The sequence below is a fragment of the Mauremys reevesii genome, linkage group 1 (genome assembly GCF_016161935.1).
Source record: "Mauremys reevesii isolate NIE-2019 linkage group 1, ASM1616193v1, whole genome shotgun sequence".
In the NCBI taxonomy this organism is placed as follows: domain Eukaryota; kingdom Metazoa; phylum Chordata; order Testudines; family Geoemydidae; genus Mauremys; species Mauremys reevesii.
Genome location: NC_052623.1, coordinates 260355850 through 260368643, shown reverse-complemented (window position 1 = coordinate 260368643; position 12794 = coordinate 260355850). Strand labels below are relative to the sequence as shown.

At 42.3% G+C, this 12794-nt stretch overlaps 1 protein-coding gene across 3 annotated transcripts in view; it reads left to right on the top strand.

The window, feature by feature from the left end:
* Nucleotides 1–11797, top strand: part of NUP37 (nucleoporin 37) — a 34278-nt gene extending 22481 nt beyond the window's left edge. For 2 of the 3 annotated variants that reach the window (XM_039483923.1, XM_039483930.1), the window contains exons 6-10: nt 3041–3131; nt 6690–6871; nt 9277–9327; nt 9918–10011; nt 11348–11797. In XM_039483923.1, the coding sequence (XP_039339857.1) occupies nt 3041–3131; nt 6690–6871; nt 9277–9327; nt 9918–10011; nt 11348–11461 (532 nt within the window). In that variant the 3' untranslated portion in view covers nt 11462–11797. The remainder of the gene's footprint in view (nt 1–3040; nt 3132–6689; nt 6872–9276; nt 9328–9917; nt 10012–11347) is intronic. The other variant, XM_039483913.1, reaches the window with a different exon arrangement.
* The last annotated feature ends 997 nt before the right edge of the window (nt 11798–12794 follow it).

Here is a 12794-nt window from a genome sequence, read left to right as displayed (position 1 = left end):
CTAATCCTACCATTTCAACATAGAATAAACCAGATACAAGCATAGCACTTTGCTGTTTACAGAGTAAAGGAGAGAGCATACATTTGTCTCCACACCTAATAACCTCATTCACAGCTGGAAAGAAGACACGATAGCATGCTCCCTTAGCCAGAATGATTCACCATCCTCAGTTATATCATAATTCTCTCCCACACAGTAAATACAGATGAAAAGTGTTGATTTGACTTGGAATATCTACAAGGCACAATATCTGGCAGTGGAAGAAAGTACTGTACATTTCTAAATTACCTAATCAAGCATATATTCCATTTTTTAAAAACACTTGTTAGCTTTTTAAATAGACACTGATCCCTCAGGATTGGAAACCCTATGATTTCTACAGGGAAAACAAATATTTGATCTGCTGTGGTTTGGCATAGGAAGCTAACATTGTTCACTAAATGTGTTTACTTTACTTCATATCTATTTTGTCTAGACTTGTGATGTATTATTTGAGAGTGTGTTGAAATCTCTTACATTTAAAATGTTAAGCACCCTGGAAGTCAGTGAAAGTTCCCCTAGAATAAACAATAGAAGTGTGTAACTACTCAACTCTAAAGACTATACAGGGCATTTTATTTAAAACCTTATGAACTGCCATATTTCTATAGCCTTATGCGTCTGTAAAGAATATACATATCCACACAGTACGAACTTACTGTTTTAATGAGTATAGTTTACAATGTGATGTCACCCCTGTATAATTGAACTATTTATTTTGAAGAAAAAGAGTTTTTGCAGGGGCAGGAGCTTTAGATATCACCCTGTATTGTGAAAGCATCATCCACGTTTCATATACAGTTGAACCTCAGAGTTACTAACACCTTGGGAATGGAGGTTATTTGTACCTCTGAAAAGTTCGTAATTCTGTACAAAATGTTATGATTCTTTCAAAAGTTTATAACTGAACATTGACTTAATACAGTTTTGAAACTTTACTATGCAGAAGAAAAATGCTGCTTTCCCTTTATTTTTTTAGTAGTTTATGTTTAACAGAGTAATGTACTGTATTTGCTTTTGGGAGGGGAGGGAGTGTATCTGCTGCTGCCTGATTACATACTTTTGGTTTCAAATGAGGTGTGTGGTTGACTGGTCAGTTTGTAACTCTGGTGTTCGTAACTCTGAGGTTCTACTGCAACCCGAGGGTCGGCAACCTATGGCACGCATGCCAAAGACTGCACGCGAGCCGATTTTTAGTGGCACGCTGCTGCTTGCCAGGGTCCTGGCCGCCGTCTCCGCTCAGCCCACTGCTGAACACAGGCCAGCAGCGAGCTGGGCAGGGCTGGCAGCTGGGACCCCGGCGGGCAGCAGCGTGCCATTAAAAATCCTGCCCAGCCCAGCCTGCTCTTCTCTGCCCACCCCCCACCGCTTTCTCCTGCAGGGGCAGTGGGGGCAGAAGGTTGGTCTTGCTGGCTGCTGCTGCAGGGCAGCCTCCACCAGCAGCCAAGCTCCCTCCTCCCCCAACTCCCCCCAGCATGCTGGGTTCCTGCCCCTTTTCCTCTCCCTCCCTGCAGCCGAACAGCTGATGGCCCTGGAGAGGGAGGGGGAAGAATCAGAACCACAGCCACAGCGTGCTCGCTGCTCCGGAGAAGAGGCGGGGACAGGGCCTTGGGGAAGGAGGGTGAAATTAGGGCATATCCCCTCCAGCCCCCTGCTATGAGCCGCTCAGGGCAGGGGGCTGGGAGCATCCCCACGACTATAGCCCAGACCCCCTGCCCTGACTCCTGAACCCCACACAAACCCCCAGTCCTCTGCCCTGAGTCCTGCACCCTCCACACCTCCCAGCCCCTGCCCTGACCCCTGCAACCCCTCAAGACCCCAGCCCTGACTCCTGCACCCCCCTCACACACACCCAGCCCTCTGCCCTGACTCCTGCACCGCCCACACATATCTAGCCCCCCACACTCCATGCCCTGACTCTTGCACCTCCCACATCCCCACCCCTACCCTGAGCACCAAACAGAAGCTCCTGCACCCCACCCCCCATTCCCACCTGCACCCCTCACACCAAATGGGAGCTGTCCAGGTAAGCACTCCACACCCAAACCTCCTGCCCCAACCCTGAGCCCCCTCCCTCATTCTAGATCCTGGCCAGACCCTACACCCCAACCCCCAGCCCTGTGCTCAGTGCACTCCCACCCTCAGCTCAGTGCAGAGAGAGAGGAAGAGAATGGGCTAAAACCAGGGAGAAGGTAGGTACCCACTCTATGTGAGCAGGGCTGGGACCCCAGACCGGCAGCGGGCTGATCCGCTCAGCCCACTGCTGGTCTGGGGTTCTGGCTTCCGGCACCTTGCCAGCTGGGATCCTGGCTGCAGGCCCCGCTCAGCCCATTGCTGGCCTAGGTGAATGGCCAGCAGCGGGCTGAGCAGGCCGGCGGCGGAAGATCGGCATTTTAATTTAATTTTACACATTTTGAAAACCTTGTTTACTTTGCATATGACAATAGTTTAGTTATATAATATATAGACTTCTAAAAAATGTTAAAATGTATTACTGGCACACGAAACCTTAAAGTGAATAAATGAAGACTCTGTACACCACTTCTGAAAGGTTGCCAACCCCTATTCTGTATAGCACTATAGGGTTATTGTACGGAGTAGCTCCCAAATTATGGTTCAGGGTGGGTGAGGGTCAAGTGGGCCTCTGATTATAACACTTCTTTGTTTCCATCCCCAAGTTAATTATGGAGGGAGAATGCTTGAATATAGGAAGAGAAAATAATAATGTATTACCTTTGTGTCTCCTAAAAATTTCATTTTCACATCTGGGTCTCACCCATTGAAGTACTCAGCACTCACAACTCCCTTCAACTTGAGTGAGATTTGTAGGTGTTTAACACCTCTCAGTATCAGGCCTTCTGTTAGATACCTTTGTGTTCAAAAGATGGAGTCTAGATACCAGATCTCATCTGGTTCTGGCCACCTCTGTCAGCAGGCTAAGGCTGGAAATTAATGTTTTTACAAACAGCAGTAAATACTTTTTTTTTTTTTTTTTAATTAGGGTTTGGGACTTGGAAGGAAATCAAAAGGCTTATTTTGTTCTACGTTCCCCTGGAATGAGTGTGTGCTGGCATCCTGAGGAGGCTTTTAAGGTTGTACTTTGCGGCTTATTTTTCTTAAACCAGTATGTAAATGTGTGTCGCTTTTCTAAACTATAAAATTTTGAAGCTATAGTATGACTGGAGTTCGCTGTAGAAGCACATTCAGTATTATTCCTCATTATCAGCAGATTCTGTAATTTGTCTGGTTCTTCTTCAAGTAGTGTCCCTTTGGGTGCTCCACTGTAAGTGTGTCTGTGTCCCTGCGATGCTGATTGGAGAATTTTGGTAGCAGTCTCCATCTGGACCAGTGGAAGCTTCCTAACAGTGTGGGGCCACCAGCATGCAAACTGTGGCCCTGTCTCCTCATGCCACCCCTTCTCTCCAAGACCCTGCCCTTGCACTTCCCCTTTCCCCTGAAGCTCCATCCCAAGCTCGCTCTTCTCCACGCCGCTGCCCTTTCTCTCCCCCCCCCCCCGCTTGCCCTTACAACTGGTAAAAAGGGATGGGGCCATGGCCACCAGCCCTCTCTGTTCCAGCACCTCTGGTGTCCGTTCAGCCCACTCACGCACCGCTCCCTGCCTACTACGAGGCTAGCTAGTGTGCACGGGCGATCCCTCCTCAGTTTCTTCTCAACAGCTCCTGGCTAGAGGTGGAGCTATAGTTGTCCTTCCTGGATTGTTAACTCACCAATTGCTAATTGTAGCTTCTTTTAAAGCCTCTTTTTCTTTATTCACTTCATTTACATTTTATTTTGGCCATCGCCTTTTAAAAAAAAAAACTAAAGAAAAGAAGAGGACTTTGTCTCCTGCTAACCGCTGTTGGGAGGTCCCCACTGTACAAGAGTATGCCCAGCTTCCCAGGCTTCAAAAATTGCCTCAGTTGTAAGGAATCTATCCCAGTGACTGACAGACACTCGCAGTGCATTCATTGCTTGGGAGAGAAACACATTCCACAGAAGTGTGGCTTGTGTCAACAACTGAAGCCCAGATTCAGGAAAGACAGAGACCTGAGGCTCAAACTCCTACTCATGGAGTCAGCCCTTCAACCTCTGGAGTCCCAGCAGGAGCCCTTACTGCAACCCTCTACTTCGAAGGGAGGTGAGCCCAGGGAGACGCCTGCAAGCTACTCATGTAAAGCCTCTAAGAAAAGGGCAGAATCTAGTGATACTTTCTGTAGCGGTTGTCCCTTTTGTGGTAGCATAGATAAATAGCCTGGAATTTTAATTAATTTTGATTTCTCAGCACACCTTCCACGTTCTCTTCCACATTTGGGAAGAGGTTCAGATCTCCTATCTGAGGTCTCTCTTTAATGGAGCACAAAATCCACCAAGTGGCTGTCACAGCATTCCATTCTCCATTGGAAGGTTTCTAAGTATTTGCTCATGTTGCAACTTCCAGATTCATCATTCTCAAATGTTAGAGAGAGAACGCCAACTTGGGATTTGAACTTAGTTCTTAATTCTCTTATGAAACTTCCCTTTCAGCCACTAGCTACTTGTTTGCTTTTAAAACTTTCCATGGAAACCATCTTTCTAGTGGCAGTTACCTCTGCTCAAAGAGTGTGAGAATTAGGGGCTTTGATGGCTGACCTGCCTTATACTGTCTTTGAGGTAAAGGTATACCTCAGACCACATCAATGCGTCCTACCAAAGTCATTTGACTTCCATATCAATTAGACTGTTCATCAGCCAGTTTTCCACCTTAAACCCCATCGGAATAAGGAGGATGCTGCCCTTCATTCTCTTGACATTAGGAGAGTGCTAGTACATATTGGATGGTACTAAATCTTTTAGAGTCTTTCTGAGACTAACTGTGTCTGTCAAAGACCTAGCAGAATGCCAGTGTCCACCCAGAGATTTTCTGGTGAGTTTCCGGCTGCATCCTCTCCTGTCATGGAGCTGCTAATGTGCTGTGCCCATCTAAGGTCATAGCTCACTCTATCAGATCTCAGTCTACATCTGTTCCCCTATTAAAAGAGTTCCTATAGTGGAAAGCTGCTACATGAGTCTTTGTTCACACCGTCTTGAGACACTATGCCTTAGTGCATGCCGGTAGACCAGATGCTGCCTTCAGATTTGCAATCAGTTCTAGGCCAGATTCTGAAGTTCCCACCTCCTTTGGAGGGTACTGCTTGAGAGTCACTTGAAGTGGAGCACCCATAGGGGCTCTACTGAAAGAAGGAAAGATTACCTACCCTTGTGCACTAAATTGAGTTATTTGAGATGTATCCCCCCTATGGATGTTTCACTACCTGCCCTTCCTTCCCCTTTGCTTCAGAGTCTCATCTTTATGGGGCTTTTGCAGAGGAGAAGGAACTGTGTGCAGGTCATCCACCACAGCCCTGTAATCCCTTGGCATGGGGCATATGGGTTGCTAGAACACATGTGTGAACCAGACAAGCACTACTGTTGAAAATCTTCAATCAAAGATGCATGCGCACCTCAATTGGAACAGCCACAGAGAGGTACATCTTGAAGAACTCCAGTTACTGTACATGGTAAGTAACCTCTGCGTTCTGAGCTCTGATAACATTTTTCTTATGTTCAGCCTCAGTTCCCACATAGAATGACTTTGGTATTTCCTGATCATTATGAAGCAGATCACAGCTTATAATTCAAATCACTGTATTATTATTGGTGTTATTTATAGGGCAGTTGATTAATTGCAGGTAACTCATGCGATTAACTCAAAAAAATTAATTGCGATTAAAACATTTACTGTGTTTCATTGCACTGTTAAATAATAGAATACCAATTGAAATTTATTAAATATTTTTGGATGTTTTTCTACATTTTCAAATATATTGATTTTAATTACAACACAGAATACAAAATGTACAGTGCTCACTTTATATGATTTTTATTACAAATATTTGCACTGTAAAAATGATAAAAGAAATAATATTTTTCAGTTTACTTCATACAAGTACTGTAGTGCAATCTCTTTATCGTGAAAGTGCAACTTACAAATGTAGATTTTTTTTTGTTACATAAATGCACTCAAAAACAAAAGAATGTAAAACTTTAAAGTCCATTCAGTCCTACTTCTTGTTCAGCCAATCGCTAAGACAAACAAGTTTGTTACATTTACGGGGGATAATGCTGCCCGCTTCTTATTTACAATGTCACCTGAAAGTGAGAACAGGCGTTCGCATGGTATTTTTGTAGCTGGCATTGCAAGATATTTACATGCCAGATATGCTAAACATTTGTATGCCCCTTCATGCTTCAGCCATCATTCCACATGATTAAACCCTTGCTGTGCGTACATGAAAAAGCCTATAGTGCATCATGTGTAGCATGTGAATTGATAGATGTCAGTTATTTATATTAACTGACATTTATATTTTCTCCAATACCCACCCATCTCATAAAAAATTAAATACCAGTGGCTGGGTTATCATTTTGTTTTAATTGTTGCCAGAATGTTAACATACATGACCACTTTCACCCCAAAAAGCTAGGTGTCACACCTTCCATTCCTGTTAATGCTTTGTTGCAGGAGCACTTGGTTTGCTGTGCAGTAATAAAGATTTAAATTATGGCCAAAATTACAAAGAATGCAGTTTACAAAAGTTTGAGTAAAATCCTTGTGTTGCTTTCTTTTGCAGTTGATGGTAGCAGAGAAGAATGGAACAATTCGATTTTACGATCTCATTACCCAGCAGGCCATTCTGTCTCTCCAGTCTGAACAAATGCCATTGATGTCCGCACATTGGTGTTTAAGAAACACCCTTAAAATTGGAGTGGTTGCTGGAAATGATTGGTTAATCTGGGATATTACTCGCTCCAGGTATCATTGTCAAACTGGGGAAGACTTCCCCACACCATCTCTTCCATTTGCATGATTAGGGATGATATTTTTGATAATGTTTTACTTAGCTAAGTAGAACTTCATTATAGTTATAGCCAGTGCTTAAGGCCCCAGTTTGACGAAGCTTTTAAGCACATGCTTAGATGCTTTGCTAAATGGAAATGAACTGGGGCTTTAGTATCTAGCATTTCTATAATAAACCACTCCTGCTCTCTTCTCCAGGGAATTTGTGACTTTACCGTTATCATTCACAAACAAATTCTTATAATGATTTCTTTTTAAATAGTGTGTAATGCATTATTTGTTACTTCAGCTAAATTGCTGTTACAATTGAAATGTTGGTGGAATTGAATTTAGACTAGTGCCTTTTGATGAATTGAGGGAGAAAGTAGGGGTTTAGAAAGGATTACGAGAGTTTCCTCAGAATTTCCATTCCCCACCACACACACACACACTTCTTTTCCCTCCCTCTTCACCGATATATTTTCCCTTTCTTTCCTTCCTCTTCCCAACAGAGACTCAGCATCTGGCCCACCCATCCTTTCAGCTGAGTAGGGTGTGACCTAACCGGGCCTGTCTGATCTCAAGAATGATGTAAGCCTCCCCTCCCCAGCCATCCAGTCCATTCACATGTTACACTATTTTTTAAACATATATTTACTATAAGTGTTGGGACTGTACGGCTTCTGGTGATTGTACCAAAAGCAAAGTTCTTTTACACAATTAAAATTCTGAAAATAGAGAATAAATGGAAAACATATGTTTAAGATTTAGAAGATGACAATTCCTTTTGAACTTTTATTTGAAAATTGAACTTTATGGGCCAAATCATGCCTTCCTCATTCAGGATGGTGAGCGTTTACTTTGGTAAGCATATTCATTGACTTCAGTGAGACTACTTGTGCAAGTAAGGCCCTGATCAGTTAAATGGGACTACTTACAGGTCACGAAGTTAAACGTATGAATTCGTCTTTGCAGAATCAGGGCTCAAGTTGTTAAAGTTCAGGAGTGTGCTGTGCCTTTGACCTTTCCAGTGGCATCTCTTTAAAGTGATAGGCCTACACCTACACTTTTAGAGTAAAACGCCACAATTTGCCCCACTTTTAAAATCGATCACCGGTCTTGTTCATCCATTACATTATCTCACCGGAACCAACTGTCTTTGGCCTCTGCTATCAACTTCTCTCCAGGAGCTGTAACCAGCTGGTAAACACAGTGACAAAGAACAGCTCCTTCAAAACAAAGTATTATTTGTTAATCCATAGAATATGACAAGCAGAGAGAAAAGGGTTAAATCAACAAATGCCTAAGCACATATTGTCTTGCATAAATATAACATTTGCTTCACACAAGTTGGTAGGCCTTGGGTTCTCCACCTCCCGCCCATTCTCCTGGGTACCATGTTACACTCTTCTTTTCTTCAGATCCTCAGTCTCCCCCGAGGCTCGGCTTTTAGAAAAAGAACTTGAAAGCGGTTAAGAGCTCTCATTTTAGTTTGTGTGGTCTCCTTAGATTCAATTGATTTTTTTTTTAAAGTCACATTAGATTTTCTTCCCCTCATAGTATCACTACAGGGCATAATTACAGCCCTTCGAGGGATCTGAGCATTCTTTCACCCTCTTTAATCAATCTTTTCCACTCCATCTTTTATCAAACTGCCCTCTACCAACACAACCAACTACTCCATGAAGCCATCTCGGTGTATGGTGGAGGAGGGAAATAATCTGCTTAAAGGGGAGCGTGCAGAAATGGTGACAGTGGGGCAGAATTAAGGTTGTAGTGCATGGTCTGTTGCACATGGTAATTGTGGTAATGGGGTGTGCTTGAGTGTGGAGGGATAGGGGATGTATTATTAGGTGGCTTAACTTTTCACTTCCTTGTTTTTCTAGTTTTATATGAGGCATAATGTACATGTAGCAACTCAAACTGCTTCACAGCATGTTTTTTTGTATATTAATCATATTGAGGTCTCTTCTAGAGTATAGGCACTAATATGTCTTGAACAGAGAACTAGAAATATCTTTTAGTTTCTGTGACAAACTACAACCACCATTCACAGGATAAATTCTGTAAAGCCTGAAGAAAATTGTTAAAAACTAAAAAGTCATTTTTGAGAGCTATTGCAGCTTTCATCTTTTTCCCCCTCCCTCTCATCCAGCTGTACTACTTTAACCTGTCAAAACTCACATGTGGAAAACAATACGAGACATGGCATGATTGTCAAAAGAATTTTTGTCTGTCAGTAGATGTTTTCCCACCCTACAACTTGAACCTGCTACTCTTTTAAATGATCTGTACTTTTTGTCCTTGTGATATGAAGTGAAGTGTATCATTTCCTATAGTTTGTGGAATGGATGCTTACTCAAAATGCCTTTTTTATATAGTTATCCACAAGATAAGAGACCTGTCCATGTGGATCGAGCCAGATTATTCAGGTATAGTTTGGGGGAGAGGGGTTAAATTAATAAATTAATTTGAAGAAAAATTATATTAGTAGCCTGTTTAATTTTTAAAAGCTCATTTTAGCAAGTGTTGTTTATTGTTTCCAGTAATGCCTACAGTGAGTTGCATCTTGTAGTACAGCAATGTTACAAAGTGAAAGAATTTAACAGTTTGTATGTTGCTAATCGGTGGGGCTCTACACAAGTGCAGGGGTCTGCCTGCATGTACGCAGCTGTGGGATTGGGGTCCTAATTCCTTCTAGCGTTCATGTCTTCTTTCCATCAATAGACTGTTAGCTCCATCCCGCAAGATTCTAATCTCAACGGGAGTTGAGAGTGATTGGGACTTGATAGGATAGGGTCCTTAATGTATAACACATTAATTAATTCATTTTTAATTCATGTAGATAGGACTGAATGGGGTGTGTCTTAAATATAAAGTATCTCAGTGCATGTATTTCACAGGTTGCAGCAGAATTTAGGGTGGCTTTACACAATATTTAACTGCAGGCAAAAAATCAGATTTGCGTATGCTCGTGATGGTATAACACATGTATTTAAGAGCACCTTGGATTTATTCATAGGTGGTCCAGAGTGAATGAAAACTTGTTTGCAACCACTGGCTATCCAGGAAAGATGACTTCCCAGCTTCTAGTTCATCATTTAGGACACCCTCAGGTAAAATTATACAATTCTATGTTTTGTTTTGTATCAGTCCATTCTCTTTAAATCCATGTATAAACAGCTATACCTTTAAAATTTTATGAGGATCATGTAGAAACTGTTACTACTTCATCTTTTTCCGTGCCAAAAGTTACCAGAGGAAAATCTTAGAATACTCTCAACTCTGGGTTTAGCACTTTTTCCCCCACTCTTTTTAGTTATACTAAGGCCAAATCAGAAGGTTCTGATACTTTATTATGTTTAAAAAAAGCTTATTTACAATTCTCGGTGTTCTGAAAATACATACAAATAAAATGTATGTAAGGTACAAGGAGGGACTTTCTTTTATATCTTTTAATTACCATGGAATTCTCCACTCCAAGTAATACTGACAGAATCATCATTAGTGGTATTAATGGCTCAAAAACAAATTGGACAATCATAGTTTACAAATGCAATCAGATGATTAACTGTGGTGGCTTTTTGTCACATCTATATTATTGAACTGATTACCAAGTTGAGGCTGGAGAAATACTATCCCAGAGTATGATATTGGGAAGGATGGTAGAATAAGTCGTGCCTTTGAAGCAGTAAGCAAGGATCATCAGTCAAATCAAGCGGACATATGCCACACACTGCTTTTTGTACAATTGCAAGAGGAATGAGAATCTGTTGATCTTTGTTCTTTCCATCATTTGTCTCTGTTTTTTCACATGCAAGCATTAAGACTGTTCAGAATCTTAGAAAATATTAATTGTATCTGCTTTATTAAGGCAACTTAAATCATACCACTTTTGAGTTTTATTTGCATTCTGCAAGGTACAAACTAAATAACCTATAAGATATCCTACAGTATTTTATAATTCAAATGTATTCCAGTTCTCTAATAGAACAGAGGAAAGGAGGTTTTATATTAGGCAGATTTTCATTGTCTTGGGCACAAAAAGCATACTATTTCCAAGCATACTAATTGTAACCTTGAATAACAGCAGCTTTTACTAAAATCATCTGGGGTGTGGAGACAGCCTTTGTAGATACTCTGCAAAGATTCAATTCTGTCACTTGTAGAACATTTTGCAGTATTGTATTTTAACAATATGCGTATAATAGCTGACAGAAATAGATAGTAGGCAGTGAGATTTTTAACTTAAATAATCTTTTTTTTTTTCCTTTAAGGAATGGTGTGGTGGGTTTGTTTTTTTTTTTTTTTTTTTTTTTTTTTTTGCAAAAGTCTCACATTTTAGTTGCCTATTGAACTTGTGATTGCATATTTAGCTCTGGTTTAGTAAATATCTGTATGATATGTTGAAAAAAAGTCTTTATTTATTTTTTTTATTATTATTATTTTTAGCCCATTCTTATTGGCTCTGCAGCTGTAGGATCTGGTTTGACCTGGCATAGGACTCTTCCATTATGTGCAGTTGGCGGAGATCATAAACTTTTCTTTTGGGTAACAGAAATGTAAAATAAATGGGTGCTCTGATTTATTAAATTCTCAAATATTGTCCCTTTTTGTAGTAAGAAGTGAAGAAATCTAGTCATTCTTGTATATTAATATTTATTGGAACAAGAATAAAATAACCAAAACACACGAAACTAAACTTAAATCCCTTTTGCTTGTTTTTAGATGACAATTATAACAAGATTTGTTAAGGCAGATACTATATTTCAGATAGTGGTGTGACTTTCATAATAAAACATAAGTACCTTTTTTCACAATATTTGTTGATGAGATGTTTTTTAAACAACCTTCTTTAGACCAGTGGTTTTCAAACTTTTTTTTCTGGGGACCCAGTTGAAGAAAATTGTTGATGCCCACGACTCAATGGGGATGAGGGGTTTGGGGTGTGGGAGAGGGCTCTGGGCTGGGGCAGGGGGTTAGGGTGCGGGGCGGGTCAGGGCACTGGGCTGGGGGTGCAGGCTCTGGGGTAGGGCCAGGGATGAGGGGCTTGGGGTGCAGGAAGGGGTTCTGGGTTTGGGGGGTGTTCGGGGCAGGGGGTTGGGGTGCGGAAGGGGGTCAGGGTTCTGGGCTGAGGCTGGGGGGCTTGGGGTGCAGGAGGGCTCCAGGTTTGTGGGGGGGCTCAGGGCTGGGACAGGGGATTGGGGCACGGACTTACCTCCGGCAGTTCAGTGGCACAGCCGGGGTGGACCGCACTGCGCCACGGAAGCAGCCAGCAGCAGGTCTGGCTCCTAGGCGGAGACACGCAAGCACTGCCCCCTTCCTCTTCCCCCTCCAGCCCCCCCCCCCACCCGGTCCCTTTGACCGGTTCCTGGCCAACGGGAGTGTGGAGCCAGTGCTCGGGGCAGGGGCAGTGCACGGAGCCCTGTGGCCCCCCTTTCCTAGAAGCCAGACCGGTGCTGGCCACTTCCAGTGCTCAGCGCGGTGTGGAAATAGGTAGGCACTAGCCTGCCTTAGCTGGGCAGCACCACCTGTGACATTATTGACGTGAACTGTGACCGTATAGATCATTGTTGCAACCAAGGTCCTATAGTTGCACCAAAACTTGTACAAAGGGAGTCAAGTAAGGTGTCTATAGAAAGGTTTTGATTTGCTGTTTATGATTATGCTGTCTGTATGTGTGTATCATTTTTGTATTTGAAGTTACGAATTTTGGCTATGTGTTTGATTCTAAGTAGCATCAGTGAAGCATTTGGTCAGCTTCTTGAGAAGGGACTATTCTGAGTAAGTGCCCAATCAAGAAACACTTAACTGACAGTGGACTTTGGGAGATGCCAATCCACATCTGAGCTTTCCTGGGAACATTCAAACTAACATGAAAACAACGGCGTCGGCCTGC